Below are 20023 nucleotides of genomic sequence, written 5' to 3' on the forward strand. Positions count from 1 at the left end.
GCTGTGGAGATGATAATAATAGCTGCGTGATAACACTTTACATTACTAATTCCTTCCCTTCTGTAAACAGCCGTGCAAATTCAGCACAGGGCTCCATCCCTCCTGAGCCTGCAGGCCGCGGCAGATAAATTTGGAGGTTGCTGTGGAGATGCTCATCCTGGGAGTATAGTCACACCCTCTGGTTGCTGAGCAACATCATATTTTAAAGGGAGAAAAAAAAAAAAAAAGAAAAAAAAAAAACACCAAAGTTACTGCAGCAAGATTACAATTCTAATATTGCAACACTATTGCACATGATCACTTACAGCAGATAGAGGAATGAGGTTATACATTAAAGCTCCCAATGTTAGCAAAAACACCAATCACAAAAAAAACTCTGTTACTGCAAATGAAAAATGGTGCATTTTTAAAATAATCTGCAACAGCTTAAAGGCCCACCTTTTGCAAAAAAAAAAAAAAAAAAAAAAAAAAAAAACAAAAAACAAAAACAAAAATTATAAAATGCACCAACAATGATTAATAAAAAATTTGAAATTTTTATGCACTGAAGCCTGCAAAGCATTGCAACTGCAATCAGTGGATAGCGGGTGCAATGGTCGGGCTCCTGCAGACTATTCCTCCACATGCAGGTCCCTCCCCAAAGTACGGACCTTCAGCTATGGGGCGGGAGGAAGTATCAGTAGACTGCAGGTGCAGGGATGTCACCGCATGGTGCTCCATGAGAACTACTCTGCTGCTGTGGCAGGTGGGCCTTGTATTTTTTAGATCTCTGAATGAATGACTTTCCTGAGCGGGTGGAGCTTTGCCCAGCCACGCTAAATTTAAATACCAAATTTATTGGCGTATAACACGCACAGGGGTATAACACACACCCCAATTTAAGAGGGAAGTTTCAGGAAAATTATATATTTTTTTTTAAAATAAACCACTGTGAAGCAAAATAAATGGTCAGTGAGCATCAATGCAGCCTGATCTGTGCCTATCTGCAGCCTGATCTGTGCCCATCTGCATCTTCAGTGCAGCCTGATCTGTGCCAATCAAAGCAGCTCACCATCTCTCATAGGAAATCACAGAGCAGTCATCTCCTGTTTACTCGGCTCTCAGTGGGCAGTCACATACACAGTCCCGCCTCCGCCATTGGACCAGCTCCTGTGATAGACAGAACACTGGTCCAATGCTGGTGGCGGAGGCGGGACTATGTGTGTTACGTGAGAGCCGAGTGGAGAGGAGATAACAGCTCTGTGAATTCGGGCGGCACTCGTCCCCCTCTGGAGGTACGCTGTCGGCATATAACACGCACCCGCGATTTTCCCCCCCATTTTCAGGGGGGAAAAAAGTGCGTGTTATATGCCGATCAATATGGTAATTATAGGGATCAGTGGGGAAAACCACCCCTGAATTCTGTAAATGGGGGAAAGTTTGGAGATAAGGGGCTGCAGACTCTGACCATGCTTCATGTTCTATCCTAAATATTGGGGGAAACATGGTCAGAAAGGTGGACTTCCAACCATAGGTTCCATGGGAAGCTTCAACTGTAAGGAAGACAAAATGCAGTGATGTGTAATAAGCAGGAATGCTTAACAAACCAATCACATTTCAGTTTACCATAGTGATAATAGCGAAAAAAAAAAAATCAATATTCGTAGCTGTGCGTTACTGCATGTCACACCTCAACGCTGCACATTGCTCTTCATTACTAAATACTCCTGATAAATATTTCCTCTTTGATTTTGAAAGAGAAGTTCGGGAATGCAAAAAAAAGAAACAAAAATTTATAAATCACCTAGGTGTATGCAGCATCGGTCCGATGCTGCATCTGTTCAACCACCTCCATGACCGAGAAACGAGAGATCATAGACCAACCATAGACCAACTGCTCAGTTTTCGGTCTTCAGTGAGCAGAGGTGCGGTGACCATCAGTCACCGGCTCTCTGCACTGTCCCTCCGGTGCTCACTGGAGAATTGGGCTATGGAGGGGACCGGAGCAGCTGGCTCAGTCCCCCCAGCGGCTTGCTGAGACGCTGAGCCAGCCGACGGTCCAGGTATCTCGGTTGGATCCCAACTGTAAAGTCGGAATCTCTCCAGAATTTGGACCGACTCTGACATCAGCCAACAGCTGACTTTAGCCCACTGTCATCTGAAAATGATAGCCTTGGCCCCACTTCTCCTTTAAGGAAGCAAATTGTAGGAGAGATATGGAGGCTGCCATTGCTGACCTCCTTCTAAAAGTGCTAGCTTTAGTCATTTCCGAGTCAATGACCTGAAACGAGAATAGTAATAAGAAAATTCTGCCTTTTCCCTTTCATTTGATGAATACTTCTTCCAGGTTCTTGATTTGCTAGACATAGTATGCTTCAAAAAGCACCATGCCAGGACAATCATAGCCTACATCTATACCAACTAAAGCCTGTAAAAAAGAAAGCAGCTGGCTCAGTCCCCTCAGTCCCCCAGCGGCTTGCTGAGAGGCTGAGCCAGCTGATGGTCAAGGTATCTCTCCAGCATTTGGACCGGCTCAATGACATCAGCCGACAGCGGATTTTAGCCCACTGTCATCTGAAAACGAGTCACAGGTGTGCAGAACGAAGAGCACTCTTGTGACCCCCAGGAGATGCAGGGCCAACATAGCCTTTGCCCCACTTCTCCTTTAAGGAAACCTATTGTAGGAGAGATATGGAGGCTGCCATTGCTGACCCTCCTTCTAAAAAGTGCTAGCTTTAGTCATTTCCGAGTCAATGACCTGAAACAAGAATAGTAATAAGAAAATTCTGCCTTTTCCCTTTCATTTGATGAATACTTCTTCCAGGTTCTTGATTTGCTAGACATAGTATCAAAATGCACCATGCCAGGACAATCATAGCCTACATCTATATCAATTAAAGCCTTTAAAAAAAAAAAAAAGAAAAAAAAGTTGCCAGGAAGTAGAAATAGACTTCATACATCTTTCTTTGCCCAAAATAATTCCACCTTGCCCCTGGCATTTTTCTTTTTCTGTAGACTTCCTGCAGCAAATTTGGATCTGCCTACTCCAATCGTCTGTAAGATGCTGAGAAATGCCAGGCACTAGGATGATGCAACTCTAGCGCAGTGTTTCTCAACCTTATTTTTTTCAGTCAAGGCACCCTTAAAAATGATACACAGTCATGGAGGCACCCAATTCTAAAATGTTGAAAAAACTAAACGAATAGTTTTAGATAATGTAGCAACACCCAAACATGTAGGACACCCAACGTTACAGGTAAGGTTATTCTTCCAAACCAAACACACCTTTTGCACACTAGCACTGACTAGTATTCCCTCTATCCCTGACTCGGCTTATGTGACCCACTGCTAAAGCAGAGGAGCTAACAAGGATGGTGTGCAGGCGCCAATGTCCACCATATCAACTGATGACATCAATGGTTGTTAGGAGGCTGTCAGCTGGAAGGTTGTTATGGTGCACAATGGAAACCTGGGGCTTCGTGTAACTAAAAGGCAAGCTTCATCCACCCCTCGGCTTGTATACAATTTTTGGGCAATTGTTATGCCATGTACACACGACCAGTATTTCCGTCAGAGTAGACGCTGATCTTTCCAACGGAGTTCCGCTGAAACGGACTTGCCTACACACGATCACACCAAAGTCCGTTCGTTTAGAACGCGATGACGTACGACGGGACTAGAAAAAGGAAGTTCAATAGCCAGTAGCCAATAGCTGCCCTTGCGTCGTTTTTGGTCCGTCGGACTAGCATACAGACGAACGTTTTTCCCGATAGGAATGGAGTCCTTCAGAAAGATTTGAAACATGTTCTATTTCTAGGTCCGTCAGAATTTTAGAAAGAAAAAGTCAGATGAAGCCCACACACGATCAGAATGTCTGACGGAATGAGTCCGTCTGACCTTTTCTGCAGGAAAGTCCGGTCGTGGGTACACGGCATTAGGCATTTTGCCATGGCACCCCTGAAGAAACCTGTAGGCACCCTGGTTGAAAAGAGCAGGTCTAGTACACATGAGCAGGAGTTTCTTAATCAGAGGACACCCAAAGATCAAAGAAAGAAAAAGTTGGATGCAGAAGTGGAAGGAAGAGCATAGCTGTCAGCACTGGAGGCAGGCAAAATCAAAAGGTAAGTCGGCCATAAAGTATGCATAGTATGCTTGAGCATCACTCACAGCAAGAGCTTCCACCGTTCTCCACACTACAGTTCCACTTAAAAGTTAAGTTGTAGGATGCAAACATGAGAACAGCTATTGCTGATTTGTTTTTCAAAGGTGCAGGCTCTAGGACTCACTGTATTTGGTCAAGAATCACTCTTAACTCCAGTACCTATGTGGCTACTATCAGTGCCGAGACAAGCTCACCTAGAGCCCAGGGCGAACATGCCAAACTGCGCCTCCCCAAGATGTATGAGCATTATGTGTCAGCAAAAATCCCCCCCCCCCCCCCCCCCCAAAAAAAAACCCACTAAGCACTAATCCACATGCATACCCCTTAAGCATAAACCCCCCCCCCCCTCCACCCAGTACAAATCCACCCCCTGCTGAAATCCCCCCTCAGCAAAAATCTTTGCCCCCCACTTCCCCGGAAGAGAAAATTAAATAATTAAATCCTCCACCCCTAAACTTTCCCTTCTAGTACACATCTTCTACTCCCACCCACTTCAATTCCCCCCTCCCAGTACAAATTCCCCTCAAATCCCCCCTCTCCTAGCACAAACTACTTCCCCGTCTCCCCACCCCCCCCCACCCCAACACAAATTCCCCTAAATCATCACTCAGCATTCCCCTCCCAGAATACTTACCCCCTGCCACCCCCAAAAATTCCCCCTTCCAGCACAAGTCCCCTCCGCCCCAGTCCTTGTTACCAGTGGTGGCTGATGCTCAAAATTTTTTTGGGGGGGGCGCAACCTGAAAAATACTGACCCCCCCCCCCCCCCCCATCAAATGCAGCCACTGTGCCCATCAAATGCAGCCACTGTGCCCATCAAATGCAGCCACTGTGCCCATCAAATACCGCCACTTGTGCCCAAATGCAGCCACTTGTGCCCACCAACCCATCCCCCACCCACCCTCGCAGGGTTTGCGGCTCTGCCTGCATCCCCCCCACCACCACCACACGGCTCTGGTCTGACGTCCTGCCTCCTGATTGGTGGGGAGGAAGGTTAGTGTGAAAATAGTGAAAATTAATTCGCTATCGTCACACAATTGGGTGGAATCAGGGCCCACTCTCTGCGCCCCGAGCCCACCCTATTTTAAAGCCTATTAGAGCCTCAGTTTCTAATCAGGTGCTTCAAAATGTACCACCCCCGCCATAGGAATCCATGCATCAGGCGTCCTGAAAGGGGCCAGGCGCATGGATGAGGTGGTGGCGCCCGTGCCCAAACTGCACGGGCCGCCACTGCTTGTGACGCCCTCCCACCTCACATGATACCAGAGTGCCCAGGGCAGTCGCCCCTCCTGCCCACACCTTTGTCCCGGCCCTGGGTACTTCAGATATGGAGTTTGTGAGTGCATCGTGCTGGTCCTTCCATAACCAAAAAGATATAGTTGGATTAGCTGGCTTTCATCCCAAACCAGAATACTCTGGTAACGGCTTGTAAAGGATTTACCTACTCTACAAAAGCATTGCAGATGATGATAGTGCTTGCTGAATAAAATATGTGATATGACCTGAAGTTAACTACCTGTCTTCAACACAACCCTTGTGGCTGTAAAAAATAAAATAAAAACCCAACTAGCTGATAGGGCATGCTGGCACATACAGTTCCTCAACTGTGAGGATGTGCATGTATATATACACACATACATAAATAATATATATATATATATATATATATATATATATATATATATATATATATATATATATATATATATATATATATATATATACACACACACACACACACACACACACACACACACACACACATACATATATATATATATATATATATATACACACACACATACATATATATACACACACACGGTTCATCTGATTACACAGCAACTGTGACAAAACTACCTATAGAATATTACCGAAGCAAATGTGTCTTCCAGTACAGACAAGAAAAAAAATATTGGCTTTGACTATACTACTATGTTGCACTTACTATGTACAAGTATTATAGACCTGATCAGTCTTAAAGGAACTATATTGTGCCACAGCAACCCAATTCACACTTTAGTTTTCTTCTGCAGGTTTAAATATAAATGGTCGCTGTGTGACATCACAGTCAACGCCTATTAAAATGGTCTCTGATATACAAAGGTTCTGTATAACATATGAATTATTGGAATAGAGAGACTATCATTTAGACATGTCCTGCTAATAAATGACTCCTAAATGACTTGCAGACCACGATCAGGAAAGCAAAATAAATAAATAAATCAGAAGACCTGTTTATTCCAGTCACTCACGGTGGACTGGGTTGCCTGTCATGTCGTTCACCAAATCCGTTTCAGATTGGCAGTCTACAGCCAAGAAGAAAAAAAAATGCCTGATATCTGTCTCAATCTCCACTGCTCACTTGCATATCAGGCAGATACCTTATCTCCATTACTTTACATGTATACATCTCACTTCAGGCATTCAATCAATACTAATTAGCAATTAATTAAATCTATGTGATTTGTAATTGTCTAGTGCTGATAGCAGATTTAAAGATGGCAGCTATTTTTTTTTCCCTGTTAAAATTCTCACATTAGTCCTCATCCCATCAGCTACATCTACGGTACTGCAACCGCACCATGTTTTCTTTTGGGAAGATGAACTGCAACTCCTAGCATGCTCTATCCTCATACAGAAGAGCTTGCCAGAGGCTGGAGATGAATTACAAAAAGAGAAGTAGCACTGCCTGGTGCATACAATCATGAAAAGCCATGAAAGTTATATTTGTGTAGAACAGTTACTCTTGCCTCATCTTGTGGCATCTACTTATACTACCTACATAGCCAATTTCAGGAGTTGGAAGAACTAGGGCAGTGTAACAGTCAACTAACAATAGACACATCATTAAATCCTCTTTTGAAGCAAGCAAATAGCATGGTATAGTTACTTGGCTCTGGTGATGCCATGGTGGAGACAATGATGGGTGGTCCAGTCCTTCTGGTTACTTTCTGGTAGGGTGATTGGAGAGAGTGCTGATTAGCTATGGTAGGTGGAGGTAAGCTTACTGTGGTCTCCATATGACTCCCATGTTTGCGTAGAAGCTGAGGGCTACAGTGAGGGCTGTGTACAGGAGAAGTGGGTGGAAGGCGATCTCTTTTCAAAAGCTCCATGGGCACAGTGTAACTAGTAGGATAAGCAGTTTTTGGCCCGCTGGTGATGTTTGTGTGTACAACAGTCATTGGTATGCCAGACTGGGCATGGTAGGCTGACGCTGAACGAGGTTGAACAGGAATGGAGTATCCAGTAGTTTGCATGAACTGTGGGTTTTGGGCACTCATTCCACAAGCTGGGTAGCTGGCTGCCTCCAGTAAGTGCTGGGATGGGGCACTAGAAGGACGGCGGCTAAGTTCAGCCATTCGAGGCGAGACTGGCTGCAATGACAAGGAATGTTGAGGGTTAGAAACTCCATCCATCATTTGGTTATTTAGGGGTTGTGCACTGAAATCGCTGCGCATGAGATCTCCCCGGTGGCTGAAGCTATTTGAGCGAGCTCGAGCCCTTAGGGAGTTGCTTTTCTGTGGATCTTGTCTCATCATCTGCAAATCTGCTCGGTAGCTCTTGATAAGACCTGAAAGCAGTCTCGCCTGGCCAAGATTAGCAGCCACTGATTTAATGTCATGTTCTTCCATGACAGCCAGCGAGCTGGGCGTGTCGAACCCCTGCTGAATCAATGCACCAAGAGTTGCTTCAGAAAGGCCTTCACTCCTTAAAGTTGTAAGGAACTCCATATCTATAGCCCTCTTTAGTTCAGCTCCAGAAAGTGACACTGGGGCCTGGGGATGCGATTGAGTTAGAGTGCCATCATAGGCATCATATGTCATCTTAGCAGTGACATTATCCCTTACTGAGCCATATCCCCGATTTGCAGAGATAGAGGAAGTCCCCAGAGTGCCATCCATGGCAGCAGATGAACTGGGCTCCACCACTAGGCAGGTAGGAGCCGCCTGCCTCCCTCCTGTGGGATCAATGGCTCGTTCCATCATATCATTATAAATCAGTCTATTGGAGAACGTAGACGCCTCTGAGCCATATCTGGGGTTGGGTAGATCTACTGTGTATCTGGCGGGGGATGAATCTCGACTCCTGGAACGTTGTCCCTCGGTGATGACTCTACCTGTAGGATCTCTGTACATGCGACCTACTTCTTGTGAGTGATAGGGACGTGCAGGTGCCTGTTCCCAGGCTGTACGACTTGTGGGAGGACCATAAGCATGTCCTGCACGATTTATTACTGGATCTCTGTAATAACGAGGATCCTCCAGGGTTCTTCCAGGCAGAGAAGGCTCATTATAATAATCGTGGGTTTGCACAGATCCACGCCCAGACATTGCCATTTGCCTCTCGTTGGGAAAGCTGAAGTCTGGGACTGAGGTATTCCTCACTGGCCTGCGGTCCTGACGCACCAGGTGACCTTGCTGACCTCGGATATATGCGTCTGGGTACGGAGAGAGGTCCGCCTTTATCTCCGAGCTGCCTGGCACGAGAATATCGCGGGATCTGCTGCTTGGCAGCTTGCGAAAAGCTTCCTCTCCGTTGTAGGTCAGAGAATTGTTTATGCCGGCTGCTCTGTGATGTCCTGATGAGATGTCTCCCTCCCAGCTGCCTTCATACCAACCTGCTGCATCCCAGCTACGAGAACGGCTGATGTTTGTGTGCCTGCCTGGAACCGGCATTGGAAGAAAAAAAAAAAAAAAAAAAAAAAAAACCTTTCAGCTTAGATACAGTGGTAGAGGAGGAGGCGAGGAAACGTCTCAGTTAAAATCTTCTGTTACATGTACTAAAGAAAAAAAAAAAAAAAAAAAAAAAAACACACACACAATAAACAGATGTAGCTGCACCTGAGCTCTCTGGAGGCACAACAGAAACAGGCGGCTTGAGTTACAAAAGTATCGGCTGAATTATTAATCCCAGGTAATAGAAGACGATACAGTACAACACCCTGTAGACAGCGGTCTCTCCAGGCTTCAGGCACAGACTGGGTGTCCGCAACTAATCCCCATGGCTTTGGCTGAATGGTAGAGGGAACATTTTATTCATATGGATAACTGTGTGCAGATTAGAAAACCTGCAAAGCCCTAATCCGGTGTGACAGAGTGGTCCCACACACAGAAACTTCCTGATGTCACAGTAACCTGCTGCGATCAGACAACCGCTCGATGCTATGCCTCTCTAGTCTCATATTTACTTGTGTCAGGGGAGAATGGCTGAAATGGGGACACGAGAAAACTAAAACGACGCGGCTCCAGCTAAATTTCTCCTGATGAAAGAGTAACCTAGCTAAGGCTAGGATTTAACAGGCACACACTCCACACAGGCTCTTCACGCCGGGTAGAGTTCTCACCAGGGAAGGCAGGAAGCAAAGCCCTAAACACACATTGAATGGGAAAAGACGTGTTAAAATCTACAGTGGTGGGGAACTTGCAATTAAAGCCGCATACCATATTAACACAGGTAGTAATAATACATTTAAAAATCTTGGATCTCAATAAGAAGGGTTTAGTAACCCCCTACAAAATGCTGATATTTCAAACTGGAAGTCCCAAGATTGTACTTGTTTCACTCAATGCAACGGAATGTGCTGATTGCTCCTAAACTGAGCAAATAGCTGGCAGTCTATAGAGAGCACTGCATGCAGCAGCCTGCATACACACACTATTACCAACCGTATTGGGGCGCCTCCCTTTACACGTACACGAACTTTAATGGCATCCCAGTTTTAATCCGTAGGGTTCAAATTTGAGTTGGCCCACCCTTTGCAAGCTATAACAGCTTCAACTCTTCTGGGAAGGCTGACCACAAGGTTTAGGAGTGCGTCTATGGGAATGTTTGACCATTCCTCCAGAAGTACATTTGTGAGGTCAGGCACTGATGTGGACGAGAAGGCCTGGCTTGCAGTCTCTGATCTAATTCATCCCAAAGGTGTTCAATTGGGTTGAGGTCAGGACACTGTGGAGGCCAGTCAAGTTCCTCCACCCCAAACTCACTCATCCATGTCTTTATGGACCTTGCTTTGTGCACTGGAGCGCAGTTATGTTTGAAGAGGTCATCCCCCAAACTGTTGCCACAAAGTTGGGAGCATGAAAATGTCCAAAATGTCTTGGTATGCTGTCACCATAAGAGTTCCCTTCACTGGAACCAAGGGGCCAAGCCCAACCCCTGAAAAACAACCCCACACCATAATCCCCCCTCCACCAAATGATTAGGACCAGTGCACAAAGTAAGGATGCAGTAGGAGTCCTGTCTGAAATCCTATACTGTACAAGGTGCAAGCCTTAAATAAAAAAAAAAAAATAAAAAATTCGGGTTTACATCCACTTTAATCTACTACTGGATAAGGGGTAGGCAACCTTTGAGAAGTGGAGATCTACCCAAAGCTGGGTACACACTACAGTTTGTCAGCTCCGGTCGAAGACACTGTACTAACCATGCGAGGTTAGTCCAGCAATCATCCTCGCTGAGCTGTTGTGTTCTGACAGAGGATGCCCCCCCCCCAATTGACACTCTCTGCCATTAGCTGAGAGCGCTGATCATTTTTTAAAATTTATTTACAGATTATCAGCCAGCCCCTTTCCAGCCATGCGATCTTTCCTGTGTCAGCCAGCGGCGGCTGTAGAGAAGACAGCACTTAACAGCTAGTATAACCTGGAGCAGCGATGTTACCCATAAGTTCCCATACCCCAGCTGCTCTTGGCTCTCCCTCTCCCCTACATACACCGCTGGCTCACATGCAGTAGGTAAGAGAACGTGACCAGCTTGGAGCGGTCTAAAAATTGTTTAGTCAACATAGGTGTCAGGAGGGGAAGGGGCATAGATTTAAGCTGGATTTCCACACAAAAAAACCCCCAAAAAAACAAACACACTTTAAGACTGGCTAATGTACATTTACTTTGCCAGTTTAAAGTGGTATACCGGGATGATGCCTGTAGTTGCAGATGAAAAAGATGTTTTTTTTGGGCAGGCGATGCTGTTTTTTGTAAAAGCAATCCTAGTGGCTAATTAGCTGCTCAATTGCTTTTACAGGTGGCAGAATGGGGTCTCCCCCCCCCCCCCCCCATCTTGCCACTCTCCGGTGCCTCTCTGCACTGATGGTCAATGGTAGTGCATTTTCAAACTACCCTCCCTATTGGTGGGCAGTGGCAGTAATAAACCCCTTTGTACTGCATTGGTGACACCAGTGTCAGTGTTAATTACCCCTTTATGCTACATTAGTGGTACGGGCACCATGAATGCAAGTAACATTCGTTTGTTGTGGGGGGGAAGGTAATGGCATGTGTCAGTGTTAATTACCCCCTTTATGCTGCATTAGTGGTCTCAGGCAGTATTTAATGACCCCTTCCTGCTGCAGCATAAAGGGTTTAAATTAACACTGACACTGGTGCCACAAATGCAGCACAAAGGGGTTAACTGCCACTGGTCACTAATTCATCAGTGACCAGTGGCAGTAGATCAATCCTTTCACGCTGCATTAGTGGCACCAGTGTCAATTAACCCCTTTATGCTGCAGCAGGGAAGGGTTATTAAACACTGCCACAGACCACTAATGCAGCATAAAAGGGGTAATTAACAATGACACATGCCAATACCCCCACCCCCATAACAAACTTGTTACTTGCACATTCACGGTGCCGCGCTCTCTCGCCTCCCGGCCTCTGAATGACAGCCAGTCGGAGGCCAAGACTACAAATCATCTGCTGGGTTGAGATCACTCCGCCTGACATAATGCATTACTTTCCACAATAGTGTCAAATGCTGGGACACACTCAGCTCCACATTGCAGCTCTGCATGTGTGCTGCGGATGTGTCATGATTGCGGCAGCGGCTCGGCGCGTTCAGGATGTCGGCCATGTCCGGTCATGATCTACCTGTAAGATGGCCATGATGGACAGGTAGATTGCGAACAGATTACCAACCCCCGTATTAGATAATACAACTTTACTATTTGATACACAGTTCGATCCATATATATTTGGCACAATTTTATTTTTTTCAGCTATTTACCAAAATAGTAATATAATGTACATGGGCTGAAAGTGCACACTCTTTGGTTTAATTTGAGAGTATGTACATCCAAATCGGAGGAAAGGTTTAGGAATTACAGCTCTTAAGAATAGCCATCCCCCTTTTTCAAGGGACCAAAAGTAATTGCACAATTGAATCAAAAGCCGTTTCATGGCCAGGTGTGGGCTACTCCTTCGTCATTTCTTCATCAAGTAGGGCTCTTTCATGCAGGCTTGTCTGTTTGACTGACTCCACTTGCTCAGCGGGGGATGGAGCCACTGATTTCCGCTGAGCAGTCGGATGACAGGTCCATCTCTGCTCACTGTGCTGAGACGGACCTGTCAGAGTCCCACTCTCCTCTATGGGGAGATCGGATGAAAACGGACCGCCTGTCCATTTTCATCCAATCGACGGATGGAAAATAGGGTCATCATCCCTCTGGATTTGGCGGACAGGATCGGAACGATTAGCAGCGGGTGTCAGCGGACATGTCACCGATGACATTTGCTGCCCTATAGGGATGAATGGAGTGTCCGATCAGGTCCGCCTAAAAAACTGACAGGCGGACCTGATTGGAAAGCCCATGTGAAAGGGCCCTTAAGCAGGTAAAGGTCTGAAATTGATCCTAAGTGTGGTACAGTGGAACCTTGGATTACGAGCATAATCCGTTCCAGGAGAATGCTTGTAATCCAAAGCACTCGCATATCAAAGCGAGTTTCCCCATAGAAGTCAATGAAAACGAAGATAATTTGTTCCGCATTGACTGATACTGCATGCAATACCGCATGTGGCCAGAGGTGGGGGGGCGCCAGAGAGCCTCGGAAATACTCAGGGATAGCTTGGCTAAACTCAAAGCCTCGGAAACACTCAGGAACTGAGTATTTCCGAGTGGTCCAAGTATTACCGAACGGCTCCGAACCGTTGCGAGTGTCACCGGCGCCCCCGCACCACTGGCCAAATGTGGTGCTGCACAACCCATTAGCGTGAATTCTGCTAATTTTACGAGATAACCGAGTCAGAATTAAAAAAAAAAAAAAGTTGCTCGTCTTTCAAAAAGCTCATTAACCGTGTTACTCGTTAACCAAGGTTCCACTGTGTTTGCATTTGAAATCTATTGCTGTGAACCTATATAATACATTCAAAGGAGCTGTCCATGCAAGTGAAAGATCCACGGAAGACAACAGTGGTGGATGATAGCAGGATCCGCTCTATGGTAAAAAAAAAAACAAATACAGAGGGTTCACCACAAGGTGCAAACCATTCATAGGCCTGAAGAATAGAAAAGCCAGATTAGACTTTGCCAAAAAAAAAAAATCTAAAAAAGCCAGACTAGTTCGGGAAAAGCATTCTTTGGACGGATGAAACCAAGATTAATCTGTACCAGAATGACAGGAAGAAAAAAAGTGTGGAGAAAGGTTTGGAAAAGCTCATGATCCAAAGCACACATCTGTAAAACATGGTGGAGGCAGTGTGATGGCATGGGCATGCATGGCTTCCAGTGGCACTGGGTCATTGATGTTTATTGATGCGACAGAAGACAAACAGCCGGATGAATTCTGATGTGTTTTAGAGATATACTGTCAGCCCGGATTCAGCCAAATGCAGCAAAGTTGATTGGACGGCGCTTCACAGTACAGATGGACCATGATCCAAAACACACTGCAAAATCAACCCAGGAAAAGAAGTGGAATATTCTGCACTGGCCGAGTCAATCACCTGATCTCACCCCAATTGCTAAAGGCAAAACTAAAGGCAGAAAGGCCCACAAACAACAACTGAAGACAGCTGCAGTTAGAGCCTGGCAAAGCATCAGAAAGTAGGAAACCCAGACTTTGGTAATGTCCATGGGTTCCAGACTTCAGGCAGTCATTGCTAGTAAAGGATTCTCAACAAAATATTAAAAATTAACATTTTATGATTACCGTACTTATCGGCGTATGACATGCACAGGCTTATAACACGCACCCTAATTTTAAGAGGGAAGTTGCAGGGAAAAAAAAAAAAAAAAAACTTTCCACAGCCCCCTGCACATTACACAGACCCCCTGCGCATTATGCAGCCCACTTTACATTACACAGCCCGCTCCTCCTACACAGTACACAGCCCCCCCCCCTCTGCACAGTACACAGCCCCCCTGCACTCCCAGGAGTCTCCTGGGAAATCACTGTCAGCATAGTCATAGTTAAGAAAAAAAAAAAAAAAATCACTCCCAGCCCCTTCAAAGCCTCTATATAACTCGCTAATGAGATATTTAGAGGCTTCGTTTTTCAATGACACTGACACAGGAGGAGCAGTGTGTAAGAAGGGGCTGGTCGTTTTCTTAAATTTAGACTATGCTGGAAGTGCTGTCCTAGGGCCAGGAGAGGCAGGGCAGCCTGCTTGACAACCTCCAAATGAGTGGCAGACCCCCCTCCCCCGTTAGCAAAAAAAAAAAAATTATCGGCGTATTTTTCTGGGTACAAAAAAGTGTTATGCGCCAATAAATACGGTATATTCATTTGTCCAATTACATTTGAGCCACTGAAAATGAGGGGGGGGGTTGAATAAAAAGGTTTGCAGTTCCTTAACTTTGTACTTGATATTTATGTTCAACCCCTTGGATTAAAGCTGAAAGTCTGCACTTCAAATTCATTTGGATGGTTTCTAGGGATGCATCAAATGGGTTTTTTGGTGCCAAAACCGATACGGAAACTGAAAAATGCACTAGGCCGAAAACTGAAAGCGGTGCCAAAACCGATACGGAAACTGAAAAATGCACTAGGCCGAAAACTGAAAGCGGTACCAAAACAGCACCGATACCGAAAGTGACTGTTTTTAAAAATATTTCTATACAGGAGATGGTCAGAGACTGGGGACATGGTACAGGAGATGGTCAGAGACTGGGGACATGGTACAGGAGATGGTCAGAGACTGGGGACACGGTACAGGAGATGGTCAGAGACTGGGGACACGGTACAGGAGATGGTCAGAGACTGGGGACACGGTACAGGAGATGGTCAGAGACTGGGGACACGGTACAGGAGATGGTCAGAGACTGGGGACACGGTACAGGAGATGGTCAGAGACTGGGGACACGGTACAGGAGATGGTCAGAGACTGGGGACACGGTACAGGAGATGGTCAGAGACTGGGGACACGGTACAGGAGATGGTCAGAGACTGGGGACACGGTACAGGAGATGGTCAGAGACTGGGGACACGGTACAGGAGATGGTCAGAGACTGGGGACACGGTACAGGAGATGGTCAGAGACTGGGGACACGGTACAGGAGATGGTCAGAGACTGGGGACACGGTACAGGAGATGGTCAGAGACTGAGGACACGGTACAGGAGATGGTCAGAGACTGGGGACACGGTACAGGAGATGGTCAGAGACTGGGGACATGGTACAAGAGATCAATGCAGCCTCACCAGTGCCCGTCATGCAGCCCGCGTTTGCCCCTCAGATGCAGCCCACATGTGCCCATAAGATGCAGCCTCACCTGTGCCCATAAGATGCAGCCTCACCTGTGCCCATAAGATGCAGCCTCACCTGTGCCCATAAGATGCAGCCTCACCTGTGCCCATAAGATGCAGCCTGCCAGTGCCCATAAGATGCAGCCTGCCAGTGCCCATAAGATGCAGCCTGCCAGTGCCCATAAGATGCAGCCTGCCAGTGCCCATAAGATGCAGCCTGCCAGTGCCCATCATGCAGCCTGCCAGTGCCCATCATGCAGCCTGCCAGTGCCCATCATGCAGCCTGCCAGTGCCCATCATGCAGCCTGCCAGTGCCCATCATGTAGCCTGCCAGTGCCCATCATGTAGCCTGCCAGTGCCCATCATGTAGCCTGCCAGTGCCCATCATGTAGCCTGCCAGTGCCCATCATGTAGCCTGCCAGTGCCCATCATGTAGCCTGCCAGTGCCCATCATGTAGCCTGCCAGTGCCCATCATGTAGCCTGCCAGTGCCCATCATGTAGCCTGCCAGTGCCCATCATGTAGCCTGCCAGTGCCCATCATGTAGCCTGCCAGTGCCCATCATGTAGCCTGCCAGTGCCCGAATCAGAGCGGCAGTCTTCGTGTGTCACGGAGCTGCATTTGAATTGCCCGGGTCGCAGTAAATGTCCTGCCTCCTGTAATCACGTCACACTGATTCAATGTCCCACCATTGGATCAGTGTGCCGTCTGTCACAGGAGGCGGGACATTGTTACTACGGTCTGTGTAGTTAACCTCCGTGACACAACGGAGATTGCGGCGAGGAGGGAGGGAGAGAGGGGAGGAGAAGAGAGGACTTCAGCGAGCCGCGCCAGAAGGATGCCGCCGTAATGGCCGGCACCAGGGACAGGGCCCCGCCCCCATTTTCGGCACCGTTAACAGCCAGATTTCCTTTTCAGCATTCTGCCGAAAAGGCCATTTTCATCCGATATGTTTCAGCGGCCGAAATTTCGGTGCATCACTAATTGTTTCTTTCATTTTATTCTGGTGGCATACAGTACCAAAAGTATGACAATTGTGCTTGTGTCCAAATATATATGGACATAACCGTAAGGCATCTAAATACTAGTAACAAACTTATGTCACAAGCTGTCTAAAGCTGGCCATACACTGATTGCATTTCAACAGTTTCCTAATTAAATGAGTTGAAACTTGCTGAGTGGGTGCTGCCTGACATCCCTTGACTGAAAAATCGAAGGAGCCTGGTGGGAAATTTTCAGCCAAATAGCGCTTGCATCCAATCAGATGCCACTGGAGGGGCTGCCTGTCAAAATACAATAGGGTCACAGTAGGAGATTCATTAATCAATGCTTTGTAGTGTCAATGGAGGCATCTGCTAGATATTTTCAGTTCAGCCTTTAGGCTGAAAGAAAAAAAAAAAAAAAAAAAAAAAAAAAAAAAAAAAACACCATGGGGGAGATTTACTAAAAGTGGAGCACTCAGAATCTGATGCAGCTGTGCATGGTAGCCAATCAGCTTCTAACCTCAGCTTATTCAATTAAGCTGACAATAAAACCTGGAAGCTAATTGGTTTCTGTGCAGAGCTGCACCAGATTTTGCACCCTCCGGTTCTAGTAAATCAACCCCAGTGTGTATGCCAAGCATTGGCATTAGGACAGATTACAGGCACAACAATCTGTAAGAATCCTAAAATATAATTTTGTGTTTTAGTAATTCTCTTAAGGAAATATATTTTGTCCACTTTTTCAACCTATTCCTTTATATAGTTGTATTACAAGTAGATTAACATAAATCGGGGGTTGAGAAATTTTGCAGCGTTTAACATAAGTGCAGAGCATTCGGTGAAAAGTTCAGCCCTCACCTATAATTGGCCTTTGCAGCAAGGAGCACATGGAAGGGCAACACATGCAAAGCAAAACCAGAGAAATTTCCTGCTCAACTTACTGACCAGCCTGCAATCAAGTTATCCGGTCTCAACAGTATGCAAGAAAAACAGGGGTTTAGTCAGCACACATTTGCAAATACATGCGTAAGCTACAGAGCCCCATCAAGGCACCCCTGTATTTTCTGTAGTCCCAACTCTAAACTTCGAGAGCCTCCATAGTAGAAGCACATGCATAATAACGGATAGGCAGAGAGCAGGTGAGCCTGGAGGGATTTCACCCCTCAAAAGGCACAGGGGCGCACTGGACACCCACCACATAGCACTATGGGAGCATAGGTGTCCAGTGCGTCCCTTCACCAATATTTTGGCAAATAGTTTGACAAGTCTTTTTTGCTGTATTGGTATCCAGAGAAGAGACACACAAATGGCGAGTGGCAGAATTTTACGTTTCGGATCATCAGATAAAGATGAGCCATGTTCTAGATCCCATTTCTCGAGATACGGTAGAAAGGAGGGAATAAGTGGGGAATTAAAGAATTATGCAGTGTTCGGGTTTCTGCTGCGCTCAAAAGGGTTTCAAGTGTTTTAGTTGAAGTTAACGGCATCCACACACAGTAGATTTAATGAGAAAAATAAAAAATGAAGCATCTATTTCTCTAAAAACTTATCACGTGTATAGGCCACTGTACTCGTAAAACTTGTAAAGATATGCATTCAGAACCCATAAGTACATCTTGCAGCCTCAAAACAGTTACGCGAGTCCATGTGAGAGAAGTTGGTTCACTCTTGCTGGGGGGAATTAACCTATTATTCCCAGGAACTAATCTGCTGGGAATTGACAGAATTAAAAGCTTTCAAAAACGAGAAAATGTTAGAGAAAGGAACATCGATACTCTGATCGATGACACAACCCTCCTTTCAGAAACTAAAATAAGCATGAAACATACATCTGATCAAAAGGACCAAGAAGAAAGTGAGGAGTTTGCATTCTTTTTGAACATCAAGATCAACTCATTCACTAGCCAACCCGCTGGTGCTGGAAAGGCCTGACATCCATGTGGAAGTGGAAACTGCGACTTGCAACACTCCGGCCGCAAGCTCTACTAATAGCAGTCACAGTGATCCAGGCTTACTTCCCGCAGGGCTTTCCTTACAGATAGAACCAGAGCCCGTGCATGCTCCTGCACAGTTCCTCTTCTACAGGGGAAAATCAAACCTCATGGTCTTGAAATGCTGGAAATCCTCCAATCCTTGTCTGCCAGGATAAATATCCTAGAATTCCTACCTACCAAACTAGATCTGAACTGGCAAAGAGAATGGAAGACAATCTATGCTCTAAAATTAAAGAGATGACAGGATTTCTCTCTTATGGACTCTAGAGTCACCACTCCAGAGCTTAGAAAGTGACAAAGACGCACTTTAAGGTACAACCATACCGGTTCTTTCTCTAATTAAACATGGAAAACCATAATCAAAATTTTTTTTTCATATTAGGCGCCTGCCTGAGGCCACCCCAAGTAGGGACTTCCCAGATACTGTGACAACCATTCTTAACACCTTACTCAGTCAACCACCACAGATGGGATTAGAGAGCGATGATCCAAAAAGACCAAGAGACATCATCTGCTGAATACATTTCTACAAAATTAAAGAAGCCACCCAATATAAAACCTGGAAACACTGTCCCCAGGACTATGATGGGAGTCAAAATTCACATCCTGCCTGACATTTCCCATCTCACCATTAAAATGTGGCTGATTATAAAACCTGTATTGGACAAGCTTCACCACCCAGGTCAGCCTGATCGATGAGGCCATACTTAAATATTTGAAAGGGCACTCATTCTCTTACTCTCCGCCATCTGGATGAACTTATGAACTTCTAAAGCTGGGGTAGGCAACCTCAGCTCTCCATCTGTTGTGAAACTACAAGTCCCGTGAGAAATTGCAAGACCCTGAAAATCACAGGCATGACTCGCAGAGGCATGATGGGATTTGTAGTTTCACCACAGCTGGAGTGCCGAGGTTGCCTACCCCTGTTCTAGAGGTTGAACCTTTCCACATTCTCAACTGGTTAAGAGGCCATTCAGAGAGGTCTACTCCTCCTGCCTGGACAAACTCCAGGCAACTACCACCCCGAGAATGGCGCTTATGTGCCCCACAAATGAGGAGAAACGGAGGATCCACCTATTTGCTAAAGCAAGTAAATTCAACTACTCAGTTGACCAATTACGGTTACAGCCTGTACCTATTGGACATGAAGTGTAACCCCCTACAGGTCAACTATCTGTAGGCTAGGACACCTGACTTTCTCTCACCTCGGCTACGTTGTTGACTCTTAAAATTGTCCCCATCAGACAACTGAACTGATCTGCCATACATACAATGTGACCACTTCTGACCACATTCTTCATTCCAGAGATGAAGACCAGCTTTTCTCTCAGTATTCTTTCAGTCCATTTCCTCTACAACCTGGGTGTGCCTACAACAGGATTTTACAGTTTAGATTCTCACCTAGTTCACAATATTGGGCACTTCTTTTTGCAGTTTATGTTACCC

General features: G+C 46.0%; 1 protein-coding gene across 6 annotated transcripts in view; it reads right to left on the reverse strand.

Moving 5' to 3' along the window:
* Nucleotides 1-20023, reverse strand: part of CTBP2 (C-terminal binding protein 2) — a 207131-nt gene that overhangs the window by 87158 nt on the left and 99950 nt on the right. Inside the window, exon 1 of one of the 6 annotated variants that reach the window (XM_073595665.1) lies at nt 8986-9102. The exons of 4 other annotated variants lie outside the window; for them this stretch is intronic. Coding sequence is in view for 1 of the 2 variants with exons in the window: in XM_073595660.1 (XP_073451761.1) it covers nt 7035-8820 (1786 nt within the window). In the remaining variant the exon portion in view is untranslated. Of the gene's footprint in view, nt 1-7034; nt 8836-8985; nt 9103-20023 lie in introns of those variants that run through there. One more of the 6 variants, XM_073595660.1, reaches the window with a different exon arrangement.

Source organism: Aquarana catesbeiana, linkage group LG08 (genome assembly GCF_042186555.1).
Source record: "Aquarana catesbeiana isolate 2022-GZ linkage group LG08, ASM4218655v1, whole genome shotgun sequence".
Classification (NCBI taxonomy): Eukaryota; Metazoa; Chordata; class Amphibia; order Anura; family Ranidae; genus Aquarana; species Aquarana catesbeiana.